The sequence below is a fragment of the Limanda limanda genome, chromosome 11, assembly GCF_963576545.1.
Source record: "Limanda limanda chromosome 11, fLimLim1.1, whole genome shotgun sequence".
Classification (NCBI taxonomy): domain Eukaryota; kingdom Metazoa; phylum Chordata; class Actinopteri; order Pleuronectiformes; family Pleuronectidae; genus Limanda; species Limanda limanda.
This window is the reverse complement of record NC_083646.1, coordinates 14636784-14653566: the sequence shown is the minus strand read 5'-3', so window position 1 is coordinate 14653566 and position 16783 is coordinate 14636784. Positions and strand designations below refer to the sequence as shown.

At 43.4% G+C, this 16783-nt stretch overlaps 1 protein-coding gene across 1 annotated transcript; it reads right to left on the bottom strand.

Annotated features, from left to right (window-relative positions):
- Positions 1 to 2467: 2467 nt before the first annotated feature.
- skap2 (src kinase associated phosphoprotein 2) lies at positions 2468 to 13211 on the bottom strand. The gene is made up of 13 exons (XM_061081392.1): positions 13095 to 13211; positions 11488 to 11593; positions 11381 to 11406; positions 10894 to 10995; positions 10012 to 10092; positions 9003 to 9086; positions 8749 to 8873; positions 8326 to 8389; positions 8031 to 8153; positions 7843 to 7917; positions 6302 to 6414; positions 2793 to 2889; positions 2468 to 2681 (listed from the first exon to the last, which is right to left on the bottom strand). The coding sequence occupies exons 1-12, from the start codon at positions 13132 to 13134 to the stop codon at positions 2797 to 2799; spliced, it is 1032 nt and encodes a 343-aa protein (XP_060937375.1). The 5' UTR covers positions 13135 to 13211; the 3' UTR covers positions 2468 to 2681; positions 2793 to 2796.
- Between the last annotated feature and the right edge of the window lie 3572 nt (positions 13212 to 16783).

Below are 16783 nucleotides of genomic sequence, written 5' to 3'. Positions count from 1 at the left end.
TGTCCAAAGCCATATTTACTGGCCTGCCACTATCCCCCTCCCCTCCCTCCCTCCCTCTCTCCCCCCTGCCCACTCTGCCGCACATTTATCCATAAGATATTGAAAAATCGGTGAAAGAAATGAAAGTCCCAGCCTCAAACTTCAGAAATATGAATTTTTCACAGCCTGTCACGATCTGCGTTTTTTTTTTTTCTCTCACTTTAAATGCACCGTGTCTCCCCACCAATGTCATAAATGAGCTGCATGGAAACCTTAATTTGTCAGCTGCCGTGAGTTACGTTAACAGAGACTGACCTCAATTAAGAGTGACTTGCATTTAAAAAGTGTCTCTTTCAGATTTTAAGATTTAGACCAGTGGGGGAAGAGGCTTTAATGGAATGCTGACAGTGGGCCAGTTGGAGAGGTAATCCATTTCCTGCAAAATGTCAGGGGATACCACATAAATAAGGCTGTGTTATTCTTGACAGAAACTCTCCATGAAGCCGCGGCGTGATCTACGGTCCAGTGACCTGGTTAAAGAGCAGGAGAAACAGCTGACAGCTTGATCAAGATTACCTCTCTAAAGTGGTATAGATCAAGTCTTTAGCCTCCCCACTAACCCCGGGGGTAATGGTATGAAATGATGATGGCATAAATGAAGATGAGCAGGTATCACTTTGAAGAGGGTGTTTGTGTACTGACGGGGGGGGGACGTTAAAAGTAAAACACACATCAGAAAAGAAGACATGAGCTCAAAGCCATCGGCGAAAAATGGATTCTGTATCCGACGTGAAATTTGTTTTATATTTCCATCATCTTTCTCAGCAAACGGAAATTTATTCATTATTACTCAGCAGCTCAATCTATATATATTTGGCCGGTAAAAGTGTATCTTTATGGTTGCAAGTATTAATTAGTGATATTCTGGTATCATTAGTGTAATTTAGTGCTCGGTAAATTAATGGCACCGTGGCATTTATCTATGAAACATTATATCTTGATGTTAAATTGCAATAAAAGGACCTGTATATTCTGAGGATATGGCTGTCCAAATCTAACAGGGGGATGGGAATGTAGTTGACATCCATTAAGGAAATCCTTTATTGGCACATAAAAATGAGAGGCAATATTTAGCCTCACTTGCCTTTGGCAAGCTAACCCGTAGCCTAGCGTTAAAAAGGAGGTATCTTAGGGGGAAATACTGAGCAATGTCTGCAAATGAAATATTTCTGCTTCTGGTTTAAATCCACAAATTCAGCATCCATCCCAAAACAGGCTTAAATATTTCATAATCTACTTGAATGACTGAATTATTCAGGCTGATGTTGTCAGAGTTGTCATGAGTGGTTCATCTCCACTGCCTCCATATCACATTGCACTACATCCCTTCCCTACAGTAAAACAAAGCATTTCCTATCTCTAGATCCAATGTAGTATATTCAATAACTAATTATGGTAATTCATTACATCTTCAATTAGCAGAGAGGCTTTATCACCGCACTATAGAGTAAAGAGCAGGATTTATGTGGGCTTTGAATGTCACCCAGAGGACAGAGGACGAGCTCATCACTCAAAACGAACAAAACAGAGAGACAGGAGCAAGGAAAAAATAGAGGGAGAGAAAGATACAGTGAGTTATTGGTTAATGAATGCATTTTCCTTCCCATTTTCTCGCAACCTTGAGAAAACCTTGACAAGGCCATTTTATCTGCAGCAAACTGAAAAGGACTGCATCGCTGGGAGAAAAGCAAAAGGTGTGTTATATAACTTGGACTTTTCAGCGAGAGCACTGTAAAAAGATATGTACAGTATGTATGTAGCCTCAGTGGGATAAGCTGGGCTAACGCCACCTTGCCTGCTGTCAAACAGCCCCTCAGAGGGCGATAAGCATCCCAGCTATCTGTGTGCGTGGCTGTCTTATTACTGCACCTCGGCCGTTTCACACAGGCAGGCAGCACAGCCAACCATCTGCCACGCCGTGATCCTCTGCCCAGCCAAGTCTCTCAGGTGCCATAAAAACACAGTGTCCCTTTGAAGCCCGGAACAAAAGTGCTGACCAGATGAATAAACTCAGCTTTTAAAAATAAATCAGATTTCATTTATGCAGCGGTTTGTGCACATGGGGTTTGTGTACACACTGGGTTCGATGTTGCCGGTGGCCTGATGTTACCTTCACATTACAGAAGCCGAATAATGTGTTTCAGTCGGCTGTGATATTAATGATGAATCCACTTATTCCTTATTTGTGAGCCCAAAAACTTATTTCACCATCGCTCACTGCTGTTAACTCTTCTCCTGACCTTCACTCGGTGAACCTCATGTGAAAATTTCTGCTTCAAGGTGAAAGAACAATGTGGCAGGAGGTATTTTTGCCTGAAGCATCTCTGTTACCTAGGTAATCTATGACCTCTAAAGAGACTCTACCTCCACCTTGTGGCTTTAGCAGTAGTTTAAATAATAAAAAAAAAACATGCACTGATACAATAGATCATGTTTAAGTCTTTTTTAATGCTGCCATTTGCTTGTAACAAGTTTGCCAAAGCAAAGCATGAAATGCTGTGGATGCTGGATGCTGCATAGATAAATATATACAAATAATCGGTGCAAAGTAGGGAAATATTCTTAAATATATATTTTAAGTGATGTGGAAATCTTGTCATCTTGTCATCAGTCTCTCACAGTAGCTGTTGGGGGGGATGATCCTGAAAAGTGACACAATGGACTTGTTAAAATAAAGTGGATTTGTACCATTTGCATATTAGAATAATTGTGTTTGGTCAGTAAACTTGCAAAAAAAAAAGAATATAACTTACATTATTATATAGCGTAAAGCTCCATCAGAAAATCTTTGGGGACAATTCCTATGTTTCCGTTCTTCTCTCCAATCCACCAGCCATAGTTCTGGTACTCCTGGATACGGGACAGAGTGGAGACATTGTGCATCAAAAAAAACAGAAATGTAATAAATATTGATCAGTTGTCAGACAAGAAAAGCTCAAGTGAGTGTTGAATTATAAAAGGAGATCTATGATTAATCATTCGACAGTAAAATCTATTGTTTTGATCGATGTTGAGGTCATTTTCAAGCATTAATGTCACACATTGGATAATTCCCTCATCATCAGAGTGAGAAACAAAGGAACAATTTATGTTTTCAATTCTTCTGCTGGAGACTTAATGACAGAATATCAAATAAATGTATAAAAATTCAAAGTTAAGAACAAATAACTCAACGCTTTGTCACTGACGGTCATCTAAATGTAACTGTTTTCCTCCCACTCCCACAACATCCCATCACCCTCGACATATTCCTGTTCCCCTGGTGTCTGTCCTGAGATTGAACACACGTTCTTCCACCGCTCCACACAAAAACCTCAGTGTGCGCGGGGGCACATAGCAACATAAATGTGTCACGGCGTGACAAGTAATGGCTCCAAATGGCTGTCACCATGCTGAGATGTGAGGAAGACACCGTGAGCAGAGATCTGAGACAAGAGTGTATGTGTGTGTGTGTTGGGGGGGTATCCCTGTATCTTTCTCTTTGGCCAAGAGCCTGAACTCCCATCAAAGTCTTCCTGGGACATGAATCAGCTCTGAAGATCATGTTCTGACACGGCTGAAGGGAAGAGGAGCCGCCACAGTGTTTCAGAGAGGGAACCACATGTGTCCACTTATTCCCGGGAGACGGTGGTGGATGTAAGTGATCGTGTGCCGGTATCAGACACAGGGAGATTCCAATAACAATGGCGACGGTTCGCACTGACAGTTGTGTGCTAATGGGTTAGTTGTCATGTCAGATTGAAAAAAAACAGTGGCTTGACTTACTGTCAGTGTCACGGAGTCAGATGATGATGTGAACGCAGTACGATGTTATTAGTGCATCTGAATTATTAACCGCAAATTAAGCATCACACCAAACAAACAGAAACGCTCACATCCATTTCATTTATGTGTCACATGATGGAAATATCACTTTATCACCCGCCCCTGGGGGATAATATGGCAGACTGACATGAGGTGTGTGTGTGTAAGAGGGTGCGAGAACGAGCATGTGTGTGTGAGTGTGTGTATGTGTGTGTGTGTGTGCGTGTGTGAGCACATTATGACTTCCTGCAAGCCAGCCTTTGAATACAGCAACACTTCATTGTGTAGCTCCGGCTGACAAATCACTCGTGCTTGAGTGAGTGCGGGACACAACACGAGAACGCACATCCACGGAGCTGCGGAAGACAAACGACAGCACACACTGCGACGACACAAATACACCCCAAAGCTGCCCGATAAAGCCATCCTGTAATTGTATTAGTTGGAGCTAAAGAAAGGCTCCCTGAGCGCCGATTTACAAGCACACATTGTTAAAAAAGAGCGATAAGTTGAGGACAGATCTGCCGACGAGAGAGAGAGAGCCGACGGCAGCAGCATCAACCCATCACCCATTATCAACCCATCCAGCCACTTCGGCTAAGTGAGATGTTACATTTCTCAATTAGTTTTATGTGCAGTCACTTGCACCTTGAGGGGGCGGGGGGGTGGGGTGCTGCAGCATATCCGGGGCAACACACACTCACTCCCCTCACTTCCCCCCCAGTCAGACCCCATAATCCACACCCGGGGTCCTGACTGGGGGGTCTCACAGCTGTAACACCGCAGCTATTTCTGGGCTGTGGAATGGGTGGGTGGGGGGGTTGAGGGCCGCAAGGGAAGAGGGAGAAAGGAGAACTGGGTAGGTGGGGGTGGCTGGTGGGGCGGGGGGGTTGCCTGGCTGTCCACTTTAGCTGCAGCTGGCTGCCGCAGTCCAGACACGTTTTATGGTCATTGCCCCCTCGCAGCGGACCACAACCCCCAACACCAAGGTTTCAGCTAATGGCACTCCCAGTCTGAGTGAAAGAGCAACTTGATTCTTGTTCCTTTTTTCCGTGCACACACTGAGGAGGAGGAGGAGGAGGAGGAGGAGTAATAAACAGGCATTTGGCCAATGAGCATTGATGCGTCTGTCTGCTTTGTGCATTTGTTTCCGTCCTTTAGTGGTCAATCAATTAATCAAAGTTTTGCTTGAGCCATTTATCACACAGAGGTGCTCGTCTCTGCTTCGGAAAAATTTCTTGTGGTTAGTCAGACAAAATAAATGTAATCTCAAGCTCTGGCAAATTTTAATGGACGATTTCTTCCCTTTTTTCTCACATTTTACGAAGCGAGAAATTCCTCAATTAATCAGAAAAATGAGTAGCAATTAATTAATAAGGAAAATAAATTGCAGCTGCAGCCTAGTTCATTTGCCCTGATTGATAAGGACTCTGAGGTATTACACACAATTATAACGTATGTCTTTATAAATAAATAAATGTCTGGAGCTCATCAGTCCCAGTGTGCCTTTGAGTCTAAAGGCCACTAGATGGCAGACTTGAATTTGAAAATGGCTCTGGCGTGTTGTTAACAGTGTGTCTCAGATGACTACATGCTCCATAGAAACCAAGCCAGACAGGAAACCTACGCAGCCTAAATGGAGCACATTTCACACTTTTTTCCTTTTTAAAAACACAAACCACAGGAATCTGCGGGAGCGTATAATTCCTGGACGCATTTGCTGTGCAATTTTCAAAAACAAGCTTGTTAAATGTATCACAACAAAATCCAATTTGGCGTTTCGAATGCACCAGCTCAGCACAAAAGCTCTACTGTCTGGCTGCATAATAAAAAGGTAAAGCGCCACCTCTCCGAAGCACCACACCTGGGGCCGTCGCCCAGTCAACAAGCCGTGGAAACTCTGTGTCCACTACACGTCCTCACCTGCTCCGAATAGAGCGGCGGCCTGGGCCTGGGTTTCCTGAGAACACACATTCCTATTTGGCGAGGTGAGAGCAAAGTCTGGGAGGTGTGTGGGCTGATGGGGCTGCTCGCCGCCTGGCATGGCAGCAGCAGCAGCGGCGGTGGCGTGCTGAAACAGTCCAGATGGAAGTGATGGAATGGCGCCGTGTGCCAGCTCGGCCCCGGCTTCCGCCAACAACACTAAAACGGTTTCCGTTGTGACACGACTAATCCCCATCACAGTGCCAGAGAGGGAGACGAGCCCAGTCTGCCTCTTACCATCAGCCGCTCCACCTCCAGGCGGTGGGTCAGCCGCTGCCAGTAAAGGATGTGAACAGTCAATTCCTCTCAGGGCCTGGAAATAACTCACTTTAGGTGGTCCGTTTTGGACAGGCAGAATCCTGCTGACTGAAAAACCTCCACTCTAACGTTTGCATTACATTTGAGTTTGACTAAATCCTGGCTTTATGCTGCTGGGGACAAATCAAGGCTTTTCTCACAAGTCGTCTGACCGTACCTTGCTCAGGATGTAGATGGCATCTCCACGTTTGAAGGACAGTTCATCTGCGTGCTCCCCTGCACAGTCCCACAAGCCCTGGAAGAAGTTCTGGTAGTCTGTGCTCTTATCAACTAGACAGGAGAAGGGTGTGAAAACAGATTAGGAGCTTTATTTCCTAGAGAAACTCGTTGTTCTACATCTACAGGTCTGAAACACACAGGGATTGTTAGTGAGGAGCAGAACCAACAGGTGGCAGTAGAGAGCCTGAAGTGGAATAAAGAGGAACCGTGATGAAAGGCAACATGGTGAACACAACCCAGTTCACAGCTTCAGAGTGTGTAGTATACTCATACTGACGATACAAAATAACAATGTAAAAGGAGGTAGAATAAATAATGTTGTTTATAATATTGTTGTTGTTGATGTACACAATTTCCTCACAATGCAATGTAGACAGGAAATGGAAAGGGTGTAAATAAAAATCGAATTATATGCAAGATATTTCCAGGACGTCTCTGAACATCTTGAAAAACAGTTAGATTAAAGTATTACATTTTATAAAAACAAAGATGTTATTTCTATTTGTAATATTCCATGCAACGAGTATTTCCTCATTTAATGTTAGTAATGTCACTTAATTTTGTATATACCAAATTCAACATGTTTGACAAACAGTATGTATACAGACTGTAGAATTAGTATGTAATAGAATCAGTGTGGATTTGGGTCGTGAGTAATGTGCATGTACATGACAGTGTCTAAATTTGATACTAATTCTGAGGAAAGAGGAAATGGCAAAGTGACAAAATAAAGTGACACACGAAAAAGAATACATAATCAAAATGTTGCTGTTTGCATCATTATCCAACACTGAAGTTCACAACAGTTATTATCTATGCAGGTTTACAGTTTAATCCTCACATCCTGATAGAGGAAAACTGTAACGATTACTCAATAAGGTGATTATTCACTTGACTCATCTGCAATTATTCTACTGATAGATTCATCATTTAAGTGATATTTTAAGTGAAAACTTTCCGTTTCACATCATTGAAAACTAAACTTCAGTGGGTTTTGGACGACTGGTCAAACAAAAACAAGACATAAAGAAAATAATTAGCTGCAGTTCTGGTATAAAGCACCATTTTGATTCTTTTTGGTACGAAAACAGTAAACAATACACATATTCTGTATTGAGTAACTTTGCAGTATGGAATCAGCACACAGCTCGTAACTCGGCCACTAGTGTTTCCACCACTTCACTTCATTTGTAAATGTGTTTTGAATCTTCACCTGGACACAGTTAATAAAATCTTCTAATATTACAGTATTTTTTTCTACTTAGAACAATAAAACATTTCAATTCTTGTAAAAGGAAGTTGTCTACTAATGAAACCGTAACATGTGATAAAAGGAAGTTAAGCAGGCTGAAAGTTATTTCCAGAATTGTGCAGTCACAGCTTCCAGTTACCAGCAAGTTCCCCTTAATGCCACTTCTTCTGAACTGGCTGTATTCACATTACATGAAATGCATCTTATACGTTTGAGTGCTGTGTTACCTGCAGCAGGAGGAGCAGGTTTGTGAGATGGCTCCACCTTTACAGGAGGCTTGACTGGAACGGGCATGTCATCCTCTGCAGAAACAAGACGGATGAGGGAGCTATAAAGTTTATGATTGTCCGTCTAATTAGCAGATAGAAAGAAAGAAAAAAACAAAGTCCAGTAGTGATAAAACGTGAGGTCGGACCTGGGAGTTCTTCATAGATGTCTTCGTCAATTGGCTCAGGCTCATTTGCGTCAACTATAGCACCGACGTCGTCGTACAATTCCGGATCCTCCTCGTCTTCTTCAGGGATGATGCCCGACATATCTACTCACAGGGAAAGATAATGCACTTGACTAACACACAATAACTTTGTCTGATTTCAGCACCAACACACAGAGTTACCTGGGCTAATATTTAGATGATTGGAGGTTTTACAAATGCTTTCACTGACAGATTAAGGCATAATTAATATTCTTATGATTAAAACATTTCAAACCTCTCAAGACAAAGTCTATCTGTTTCACCCACTCCTCCGCCTCTTTCACCGATGACGCACAAAACTGCGATGAAGGACGAGAGAAATGAAGACTGCAGTCAGAGCAATGTGCACTTCTACATATATTAATTAACATAAACAAATAATGCTGCGTTTATGCATAGTAAAATGTTCCGCGTGGAAGAGTCTGGATGTTAGGAACACTCACTTGGACTTTTTAAAATATGCATGACAGGTTGCAAAGGCAGCAGTGTCAAATGAATGAATGGCTTTTTAAATAAATAAGGATTTAATGAAGTGCAAGTACACACACACACTCGCTCGCCAAGTTTCTAACATGGCACATCTCACGTCCATCTTTGTTTTTCCAATTGAGGAGGAGCACTTCCCCCCCGGCGGCATCCCGGAGAGAGACAAGCGTACCTGATAGACTCGCTTGTCTGGAGCCGTTATCTCGAAGCAGCAGTCTTTCTTTGAGTCTTTGCGTAAGGTGCTGTTCACTTTGACACCGTACCCTTCGATACTGAACTCGCCCTTCTGCTGCTTGTCTGCGAAAGGGAAAATCAGACTGTCAAAACCTGGTAAACAACAAGCCCATTTAAGCGTTTCCCAAACGTGTGAATCCTAATTAACAAGAAATCCGGGACGATATGAGATTTAAAATGTAATTAGGGAACCTTTCTCGCTGCCGTAATAGTAGAAGGTTTGATGGCTTAGAGCGCACCATCTCTTCTGCCACTCGGTGCCAAAGAAGCTGTGATCTGTGGAGGGAAAGCCAAGAATTATGTCAGTGTTTAATATGAAGCCAATTAGAAGCGTGCATCTCGTACAACATGTGCGGGCTTCACTCCCGTCTTTTTATGTGCCCTTTAAAACGTAGACGGGAAGAATTAGGGATGTGAGGTGTTGTTTTGTCACGTGATCTCCTGATTGAAGTTTGCCTGACAGCGACGTCGCAGGTCAAAACATTGCATCACCTTGCAGATGTCAGTGTGAGGATTCTCTCTCTCTCTCTCTCTCTCTCTCTCTCTCTCTCTCTCTCTCTCTCTCTCTCTCTCTCTCTCTCTCTCTCTCTCTCTCTCTCTCTCTCTCTCTCTCTCTCTCTCTCTCTCTCTCTCTCTCTCTCTCTCTCTCTCTCTCTCTCTCTCTCTCTCTCTCTCTCTCTCTCTCTCTCTCTCTCTCTCTCTCTCTCTCTCTCTCTCTCTCTCTCTCTCTCTCTCTCTCTCTCTCTCTCTCTCTCTCTCTCTCTCTCTCTCTCTCTCTCTCTCTCTCTCTCTCTCTCTCTCTCTCTCTCTCTCTCTCTCTCTCTCTCTCTCTCTCTCTCTCTCTCTCTCTCTCTCAAACATGTGCTATCTTGTTACCTCCACCGAGAAAGTTGGGTTTTGACTTGTGGCTGTTCTACTTCTGTCGGACTCCCAACAACAACAAAATTCAGGTGAGTGGGAGGGGGGGGCTCACTCTGACATTTTCTGGACATTTTACGAACCGATTAAATCTGGTGCAGATGCGGCTTAACGGCATTTTTTCCTTCCCTTAACTATGCTTAATGACAAATTAATCATTTACGGTAAGTTATAAGACCACTTCTTTTAAGGTTATCCTATCAGAACTAGACCATCTTGTGTAGGATTGTTGGCCTTGGTGGAGGCAGCTCTACTAGAAATCAGTCTGGTTCACAGCACCCACCCTTCCTGCGTTTCTCCAGGTATCCTGCTTTGAAGACAGCCGTCAGCTCCTGAGCTGCCACAGGTGGAGACCGCTGGGCTTCTGGAGAAGAGTTGAGGGGAAATAAATTCATGAATTTTATTCTTGTTAAGTGTGCTTAATTCGTCAAAGTGAAATTCATTTTTAAAAACCATTAAATATGACCAGATGGGTTTCTGGGTAACTTTGCTAACGTGTGCTCAGTTGACGGATGTTGAAATGAAAAGTAAAGGTCATGGAGGCTCCACTGAGCAATGTTTTGCTGCTCAGTTGAGGTCACGCTGCAGATTCCCCCTGCAGCATGCAACTTCAATGCAAGTGTCCGACTGCTGTGTCAAAGTTGCTTTGTGTGAAAGAGCAGCCATAAAACACGCAGCTGCTTCCAGCCCATAAACCCCGGACTCTAACTACCATTTCTAGGATTTCCCTGATACGGAGTTCTTAACAGAAAAAACGAAACAATATATACAAACTAGACAAATTTCAACAAAGGAGCACACATGGTTAGAGCTACTGTATATTGAGGAATGGTTTTTTTTTCTCAAACTAAAATCATGGCAGTAATTTCCAGCCTCCAGACCGAAGCTGGGAGTAATAAAGCATGCTCGAGCTGTCAGAGGGGGCGGGGGTGAGAGGTGGTGGGAGTAGCAGCGGTGCCTCCAAATTGCTCCTCAAGTATGTTGCCAAGTTACAGTTGGAATGTCTCCTTCATTGTGCCACTCAACGTCACTTTCTGCAAAGAGCAGATGCTAAGATTTGTGTATTTTCATGCCAACGTGCAGTTTCCAATACTCTGATCCGCAGCTTGTTAGCAGCTGGCAGATCAACACTCGGGGACGGCTGCTAAGTGCTTGTGGCTTCTACCTTCGCCGCCGTCGTCATCCTTGTCTGTGCGCTCGGACTTCAGCGAGCCTCCGTCGTCGTTGTTGCTGTCGACTTCCTCCTCCTCCTCCGAGTCGTCTCCACCTACCGAAGGAAACACAGGGAGCTGTGTAGCAATGGTACAGGCTGTGGTGTAAGACAGTGGTTCCCAACTGATGTGGAAGGGTGAAGTTCCCTTTTCACACTGTTTGGGTACGTTTTTAAAAAAGTCTTAAGAGATAAAACTTCAAAAAAAAGTAACTTAGTATGAAAATTAAATAGTTCAATTCGATTTTCTCTAATATTCTATCATCCCATCATGTTTACATACATGTTGTGACCTCTTGAGTGGGTCCAGACCATAGACTGTAATATATATAATCCATATACCTTATATTCAGTGTAAGATCCAGACCACCAGGTTAGGGACCACTGGTGTAACTGAGCTGAACATATAGAGTAGTAAACATAAAGAAAGAAAAATACTCACTTTTGTCCTTGAATTCATTAGGGAAACTGTTGGAGAGAGAGAGATTGTTAACATCTTTGAAATTCAGAAAATGGAGTGACATTTTTGTAACAACATTAAAAAAATACCTCAGTTTCAAGTCTTTGATGCGTCTGGTGAACGCCTCCTTCTTGTCTTTTGCCTTCTTGCTTAAATTTTCTCCTTTTAACCCCTCATGGAGAAAATGTTCTAGATCTAAAAAAAAAGAAAAAAAGAAAAGATAAATCATTCTTTCAACCTGATATCCAGGGGCTAGGGAGGCACTGGCCCCAGCTGAAATGTGATTAGCCCCTTTAGTGCCCCTGTCCAGTCTGAAAAAATATTTACTAATATAATTTTCTAATAACATTATCAATAAATATGACTATGTGTTAAAAACAATTATTTTTTTAAGCCATTTTGATGAATGGAAGGGAATTTTCTATATATATTCCATGATACGTATATTTTTTAGAAGCTATAGAGCGAACAAATAACAAGCAAAGACTTTAATATGCACCTTAGGAAATCAGGAATTTTGAATGGATGTTGGACAGGGTTGGTGCAGCTTCGGCTGTAATGCAAGTGTTCTACTGAACCATTTTCGCAAAGAAGGAGCTGAGCCGCAAAGCAAAAGTTTCGATCTACCCCAGGAAAAAACCCAAAAATGATGCTGCGTTCCAGACAGCTCCGATGTCGGATATTACGGCTTGAAATTTCCCAGTTCCAATTTCCAAGCGTTCCAGTGCATGGTGATGGCCCGATCAAACGTAAACAAACATGGCTGACCGTGAGAAACTGATGTTTATTCTGCTCATGCTGAGACAATTAAACTGGGACCAGTGCAGCCTCCGTTCATATGTAAACAAAACAGATGAGGGAAAAAAAGAGGCAAGAGACGTCATTATAAATTATATTTTACAGTACTTGAACACACGCACTGTCACTCAATCTCACCAACGAGGAAACAAGAGTCCAACAGAGGGTCAACAGGCCTCAGCACTACAGTATGTACGTCTCCATGAGCGCCGCCATTGTTGTGAAGTCGGGGTAGATACATTTGTCCCCAAGTTCAGAGAACCCCGACTTCGAGTGGAGTTACATTACACTTTTTCAAGTAGGAGGTCAGAAACCTCTGATATCCGAGGTGTCTGGAACGCAGCAATAGAATAAGAGAACTTGCTGGAGGGACTACAAATCCCATCAGGCCTGAGAACGCTTCAGGATCCCCCAGGAAGTGCTGGAAAGCCTGGTTAAGGAGAGGGAGATCTAAACCCTGCCTGACCGGCTATACTCCTGCTACCTGAACCCTGGTTAGCAGAGGAAAATGGATGGATGTTGGACCTATAATTGGCCCCTTGTGTAAATTGCGGCCCCCCCGAATTTGGAAAAATCTTAGATCAGGCACTGCTGACTTCACAGAAAAAAAGTGTTGTTTGTGTTGTTTGGTCAGATAAATAGGTCAGCACATCACAACACAACAATACACACAAAGCTACATTTTGTTTGTAGCTCTGTCTTACAGACTGTTTCAAACCAGCAAGTGAAAGCTGTGTTTTCTGGGGCATAACATCAGCACAGCGCGCCTGACACTGACCCAGTCATCCATATTGAGTCAGTGCTTCCTCTTTTTTTCTTTAAACACAACTGTCTCGCAAACATTTCACAGAAAACACAGAAAACAACCTGGAAAAGAAACAACTTTCTCGAATATCACCTGAGATCAGCGTGGTCAGCTCGTCCGGAATCGCTCTCATGGTGTTGATCACAGTGTGAGTCTGTGTGTGTGTGTCTGTGTGTGCGTCTGTGTGTGCAGATAGCGATGGAGCAGGGGGAACTTCACGACACGGAAGTAGCAGCAGTGGACTCACACACAAACACACACACGGAAGTTAATATTAACAATGACCTCACAGCTCTGCTGCAGCACCATGACTTGTCCAAGCAAACACTCATGGGTATTAATCGTATCACTATCAGCGGGTGCGTTGCTGTGCGCGTACACGGGTGCGCGTGCACGCCTGATGACAGGGGTCTGAAGCCCACCCGGGTCTTTACACGCTCATAAAGTCAGAGCATATTGTGCCATGTTCATATTTGTGATTGATTCCAGATAATATTTCTCAGTGGACACATTGGGAGGAGCCCCTGGTTCCACACAATGATGTAAGTCAGCACTGCGAGTTTATAAATGTGTCAACACAATAAATCTGAACAGGCATTATTAATAGATGAAAATGCAATTATATCAAACTGCTGCCAGGTTTTATTTTTTTTAAGTCTCAAAGCAACAGGCAGGTGTTACAGGGAGTCTGAGCTGCACCAGTTTGTCCCTGAACCAACATTTTGGATGTTTGCATCATGGTCTGTAAGATTGTTCTCGTCATTAAACTTAAAAGTAGATAATAATAAAAAAAGCACAATAATTCACAGAAAACAACAACAAATTACCAAAACACAATGGAATAAACTTCCATTTAGTAGCCTACTAAATGGAAGTAGGCTACTTGCTATCACAAGCCTTGTCTCTGATTGGACAAATGCAAATTGAACATGTTAACAAAACGTTTTTTGTGATTTGCCGTTGTGTTTACTCATTGTGTTTTCTTATTTGCTGTAGTGTTTTGTGATTTTTATGGTGTGTTGACTTGTGGTTGTGTTTTCTTTTCTCTGTTATGTTTTCTTATGTGCTAATGTATTTTCTTATTTGCTTTTGTGTGTTTTCCTATTTGCTTTTGTGTGTTTTTTCATTTGCTGGGGTGTTTTCCACCTTAGGGCCACTGTACAATGCTTGCAGGACTAAAAAAACCCTCTTATGAGCTCATGGCTCCTGCTGTATTCAAGCTGAGCCGCCTGCATGTTGTCATATTGTTTATAAAGAAGTCACTCATTCATGACTTATCTTTTGACAGGCACTATCACCCAATCCTGGTTAAAAGACTGATCCTGTCTTTGAACTGTAGAGTCTGTTGTTGTGGAGAAATGAGAGGAGAGACGTCAGAGCAGCTCTGGAGTGGCAGTGTGAGGAGCTTCAGCCTGTAGCTGCAGGTGGTGGACACACACACACACGCACACACACACACACACATGCGACTTAAGGCTCAGTATGCTTCTACGTTCTCCGTTTCTCAAAGAGGGCTCCACATGGGGCAAAGAGTCTTTTTGATTTTTACTTCTCCGACCACTGTACGTCGAGAAAAATTCACCGCCAAACCCATAGGTGGCGCAACGGAAGACGAGCTCAGAGAAGCCTACCCCATTTGGGAAGAAGAAGTCCACGTGTTTCTGTTTACATCTGTTAGCTTGCCTCCCACACACTGAACCATGGCAACTAACAGAACTAAATAAAGTGACACCCAGCGGGTCAAGATGCTGATGTTATCGTTTCTTAGCGCAGCGGTTCCCCGGTCTTGTTTCCGAACTGTGTTGCTGATTCCACAGCTTGAATCTGCTTGAGGCTACACGGAGCTAGCTAGCTCCCATCCCAGCTAGCTTTCCCCCCAGCTTCCACACACAGTCAGCAGGGACTCCCGACACTAACTAGTACTACCCAGTGTTTGCTTCTAACCTGACGGTATTATAGAAACAGTGTCATGATAGAAGTGGAATTAAAGTCGTGATGGCGGGTTTTTGCACTGTTACCACCGCAGTTAGCATGGTTGCTAGCCCGCTAGCCTAGCCCGCTAGCGCCGTTTTGAAAGCTCGTTATAACCGTATGTGACCATGCAAACATGCCGTCAGTGCTCTAACGAGCCACCGTCAGCCGGACAACTCCGCTGGCTCAACACACACGTCACATTAATCGTAGAATCATAGTTGTGATTGGGTTTGATGTGACAGGGAAGGAAACAGGAAGTTTGAGGTCCGGAAATGACGTCGTAGGGAAATGACGTCGTAGGGAAATTATGTCGTTCGCGGACCAATCACAGCCGAGAGCTGTCCGTGGGCTCTGCGTCATGAAGACGGAGAGTTAGAAAAATCAGACGTGTACGAAAAGCTCTCCGAGGCGCTCGGAGAGGGCGTTCCACGACGGATAGGGCGGTCTTATCTATCAGTTTTACAAAATACGTAAAAGCATAAATTGGCCTTTACACTGTATTCATCTCTGTGTCAGGCCAGTAGCTTTGGAAAAAGTCTATTGAATACCTTAGGTCTTAATCTTAAACTAAAAGGGAAATATGGTTATTCACACACGTCACACAGTGCACCAATGGGCAGCACTTTGTATCAATGAGGGGCAGTTTGGGGTTCAGTACCTTGCCCAAGGACACTCAGGCATCGAACTGCAGATTTTCTTGGTAGAGGCCGATCGCTCTGCCCCCTCAGCCAGAGCCGCCCCATCAGAAGTGTGTTCTGATGAAAGGTAGACATATCTCATGCAGTATGTCAAAATATAAATGCTGCAGTAATGTGTTTTTCACCTGGTGCATGTTTGCAATCAAATTCATACTGAGACTTCAGACATAATAAAACAACAGAAAAAACATAACATGCCTCCATACTGCTGGTGCGGTGTCATCCAAGTGTCAGCAAGCCCCGAAACGGCGTAATTTAAACCTTGTTTTTAACCCAAATTTTCGCTGATATCTTCCTACAAGGTGCAAGCATGTACCCTCTGACACAGCGAGTATAGCTAGCTAGCTGAGCCACTTCAGGTGGACTTTTAAGCTCAAATAACATTGTAAATGACCTCGTATGAGTCAAATTTTAAATGCTGGGGCTTGCTGACACTTAGATGACACCACACGAGCAGTATGGAGGTATGTTATGTTTTTGCTGTTTATTATGTATGAAGTCTAGGTCACCATTTACTTCAATTGTATCGAATTTGGCTGCTACAAAGTTTACTTCTGAGACTCTAGAAGTGTTTTGCGGACTCCACCAACCCCTCCATCCACATAGTGGTGAGTAGATGAGTGAATTTTCTATTTTCAGTGAACTATCCCTTTAATGTTGTTTGATCGTACCTCTTGGTGCGATTAAACCTCCGATTCTACTTTTATATACATATATTTTATGTTCCATGACATCACTTCCTGTTCAGAGTCCTCTCAAGCGACCACATTCTTTATGAGCCACAAACCCTCTGTGGTCATTCAAAACCTGACCCCCCCCTGACCTGGCAGTAGTTCCTCCCAGTTTGGAGTGGAGAGGAGAGCCAGCTTGACCTTCGACCCCTGTGTGTGTGTGCGTGTGTGCATGTGTGTGTGTGTGTGTGTTTGTGTGTGTGTGTGTGTGTGTGTTTGTGTGTGTGTATGTGTGTGTAGGCACAGAGGGTGGGATCTATTGGCCAAGAGTTGGATCTAGTTTCCCATAAAGCTTCCTCTACTTGCCAGTCGTCTCACACACTCCTCTCTGTGAATGGTCCTTCCACTTTCATCACGGTCTACATCAGTTTGTTGAAAT

What these genes read in the sequence shown, in the direction of transcription:
- skap2 (XM_061081392.1), bottom strand. Translation starts at nt 13,134, where the DNA reads ATGAGAGCGATTCCGGACGAGCTGACCACGCTGATCTCAG. An exon ending in TAATGAATTCAAGGACAAAA is followed by an intron (nt 10,996 to 11,380) that starts GTGAGTATTTTT and finishes TTCCTTCGGTAG; the next exon opens with GTGGAGACGACTCGGAGGAG. An exon ending in CCATCTACATCCTGAGCAAG is followed by an intron (nt 2,890 to 6,301) that starts GTACGGTCAGAC and finishes TCCCGTATCCAG; the next exon opens with GAGTACCAGAACTATGGCTG.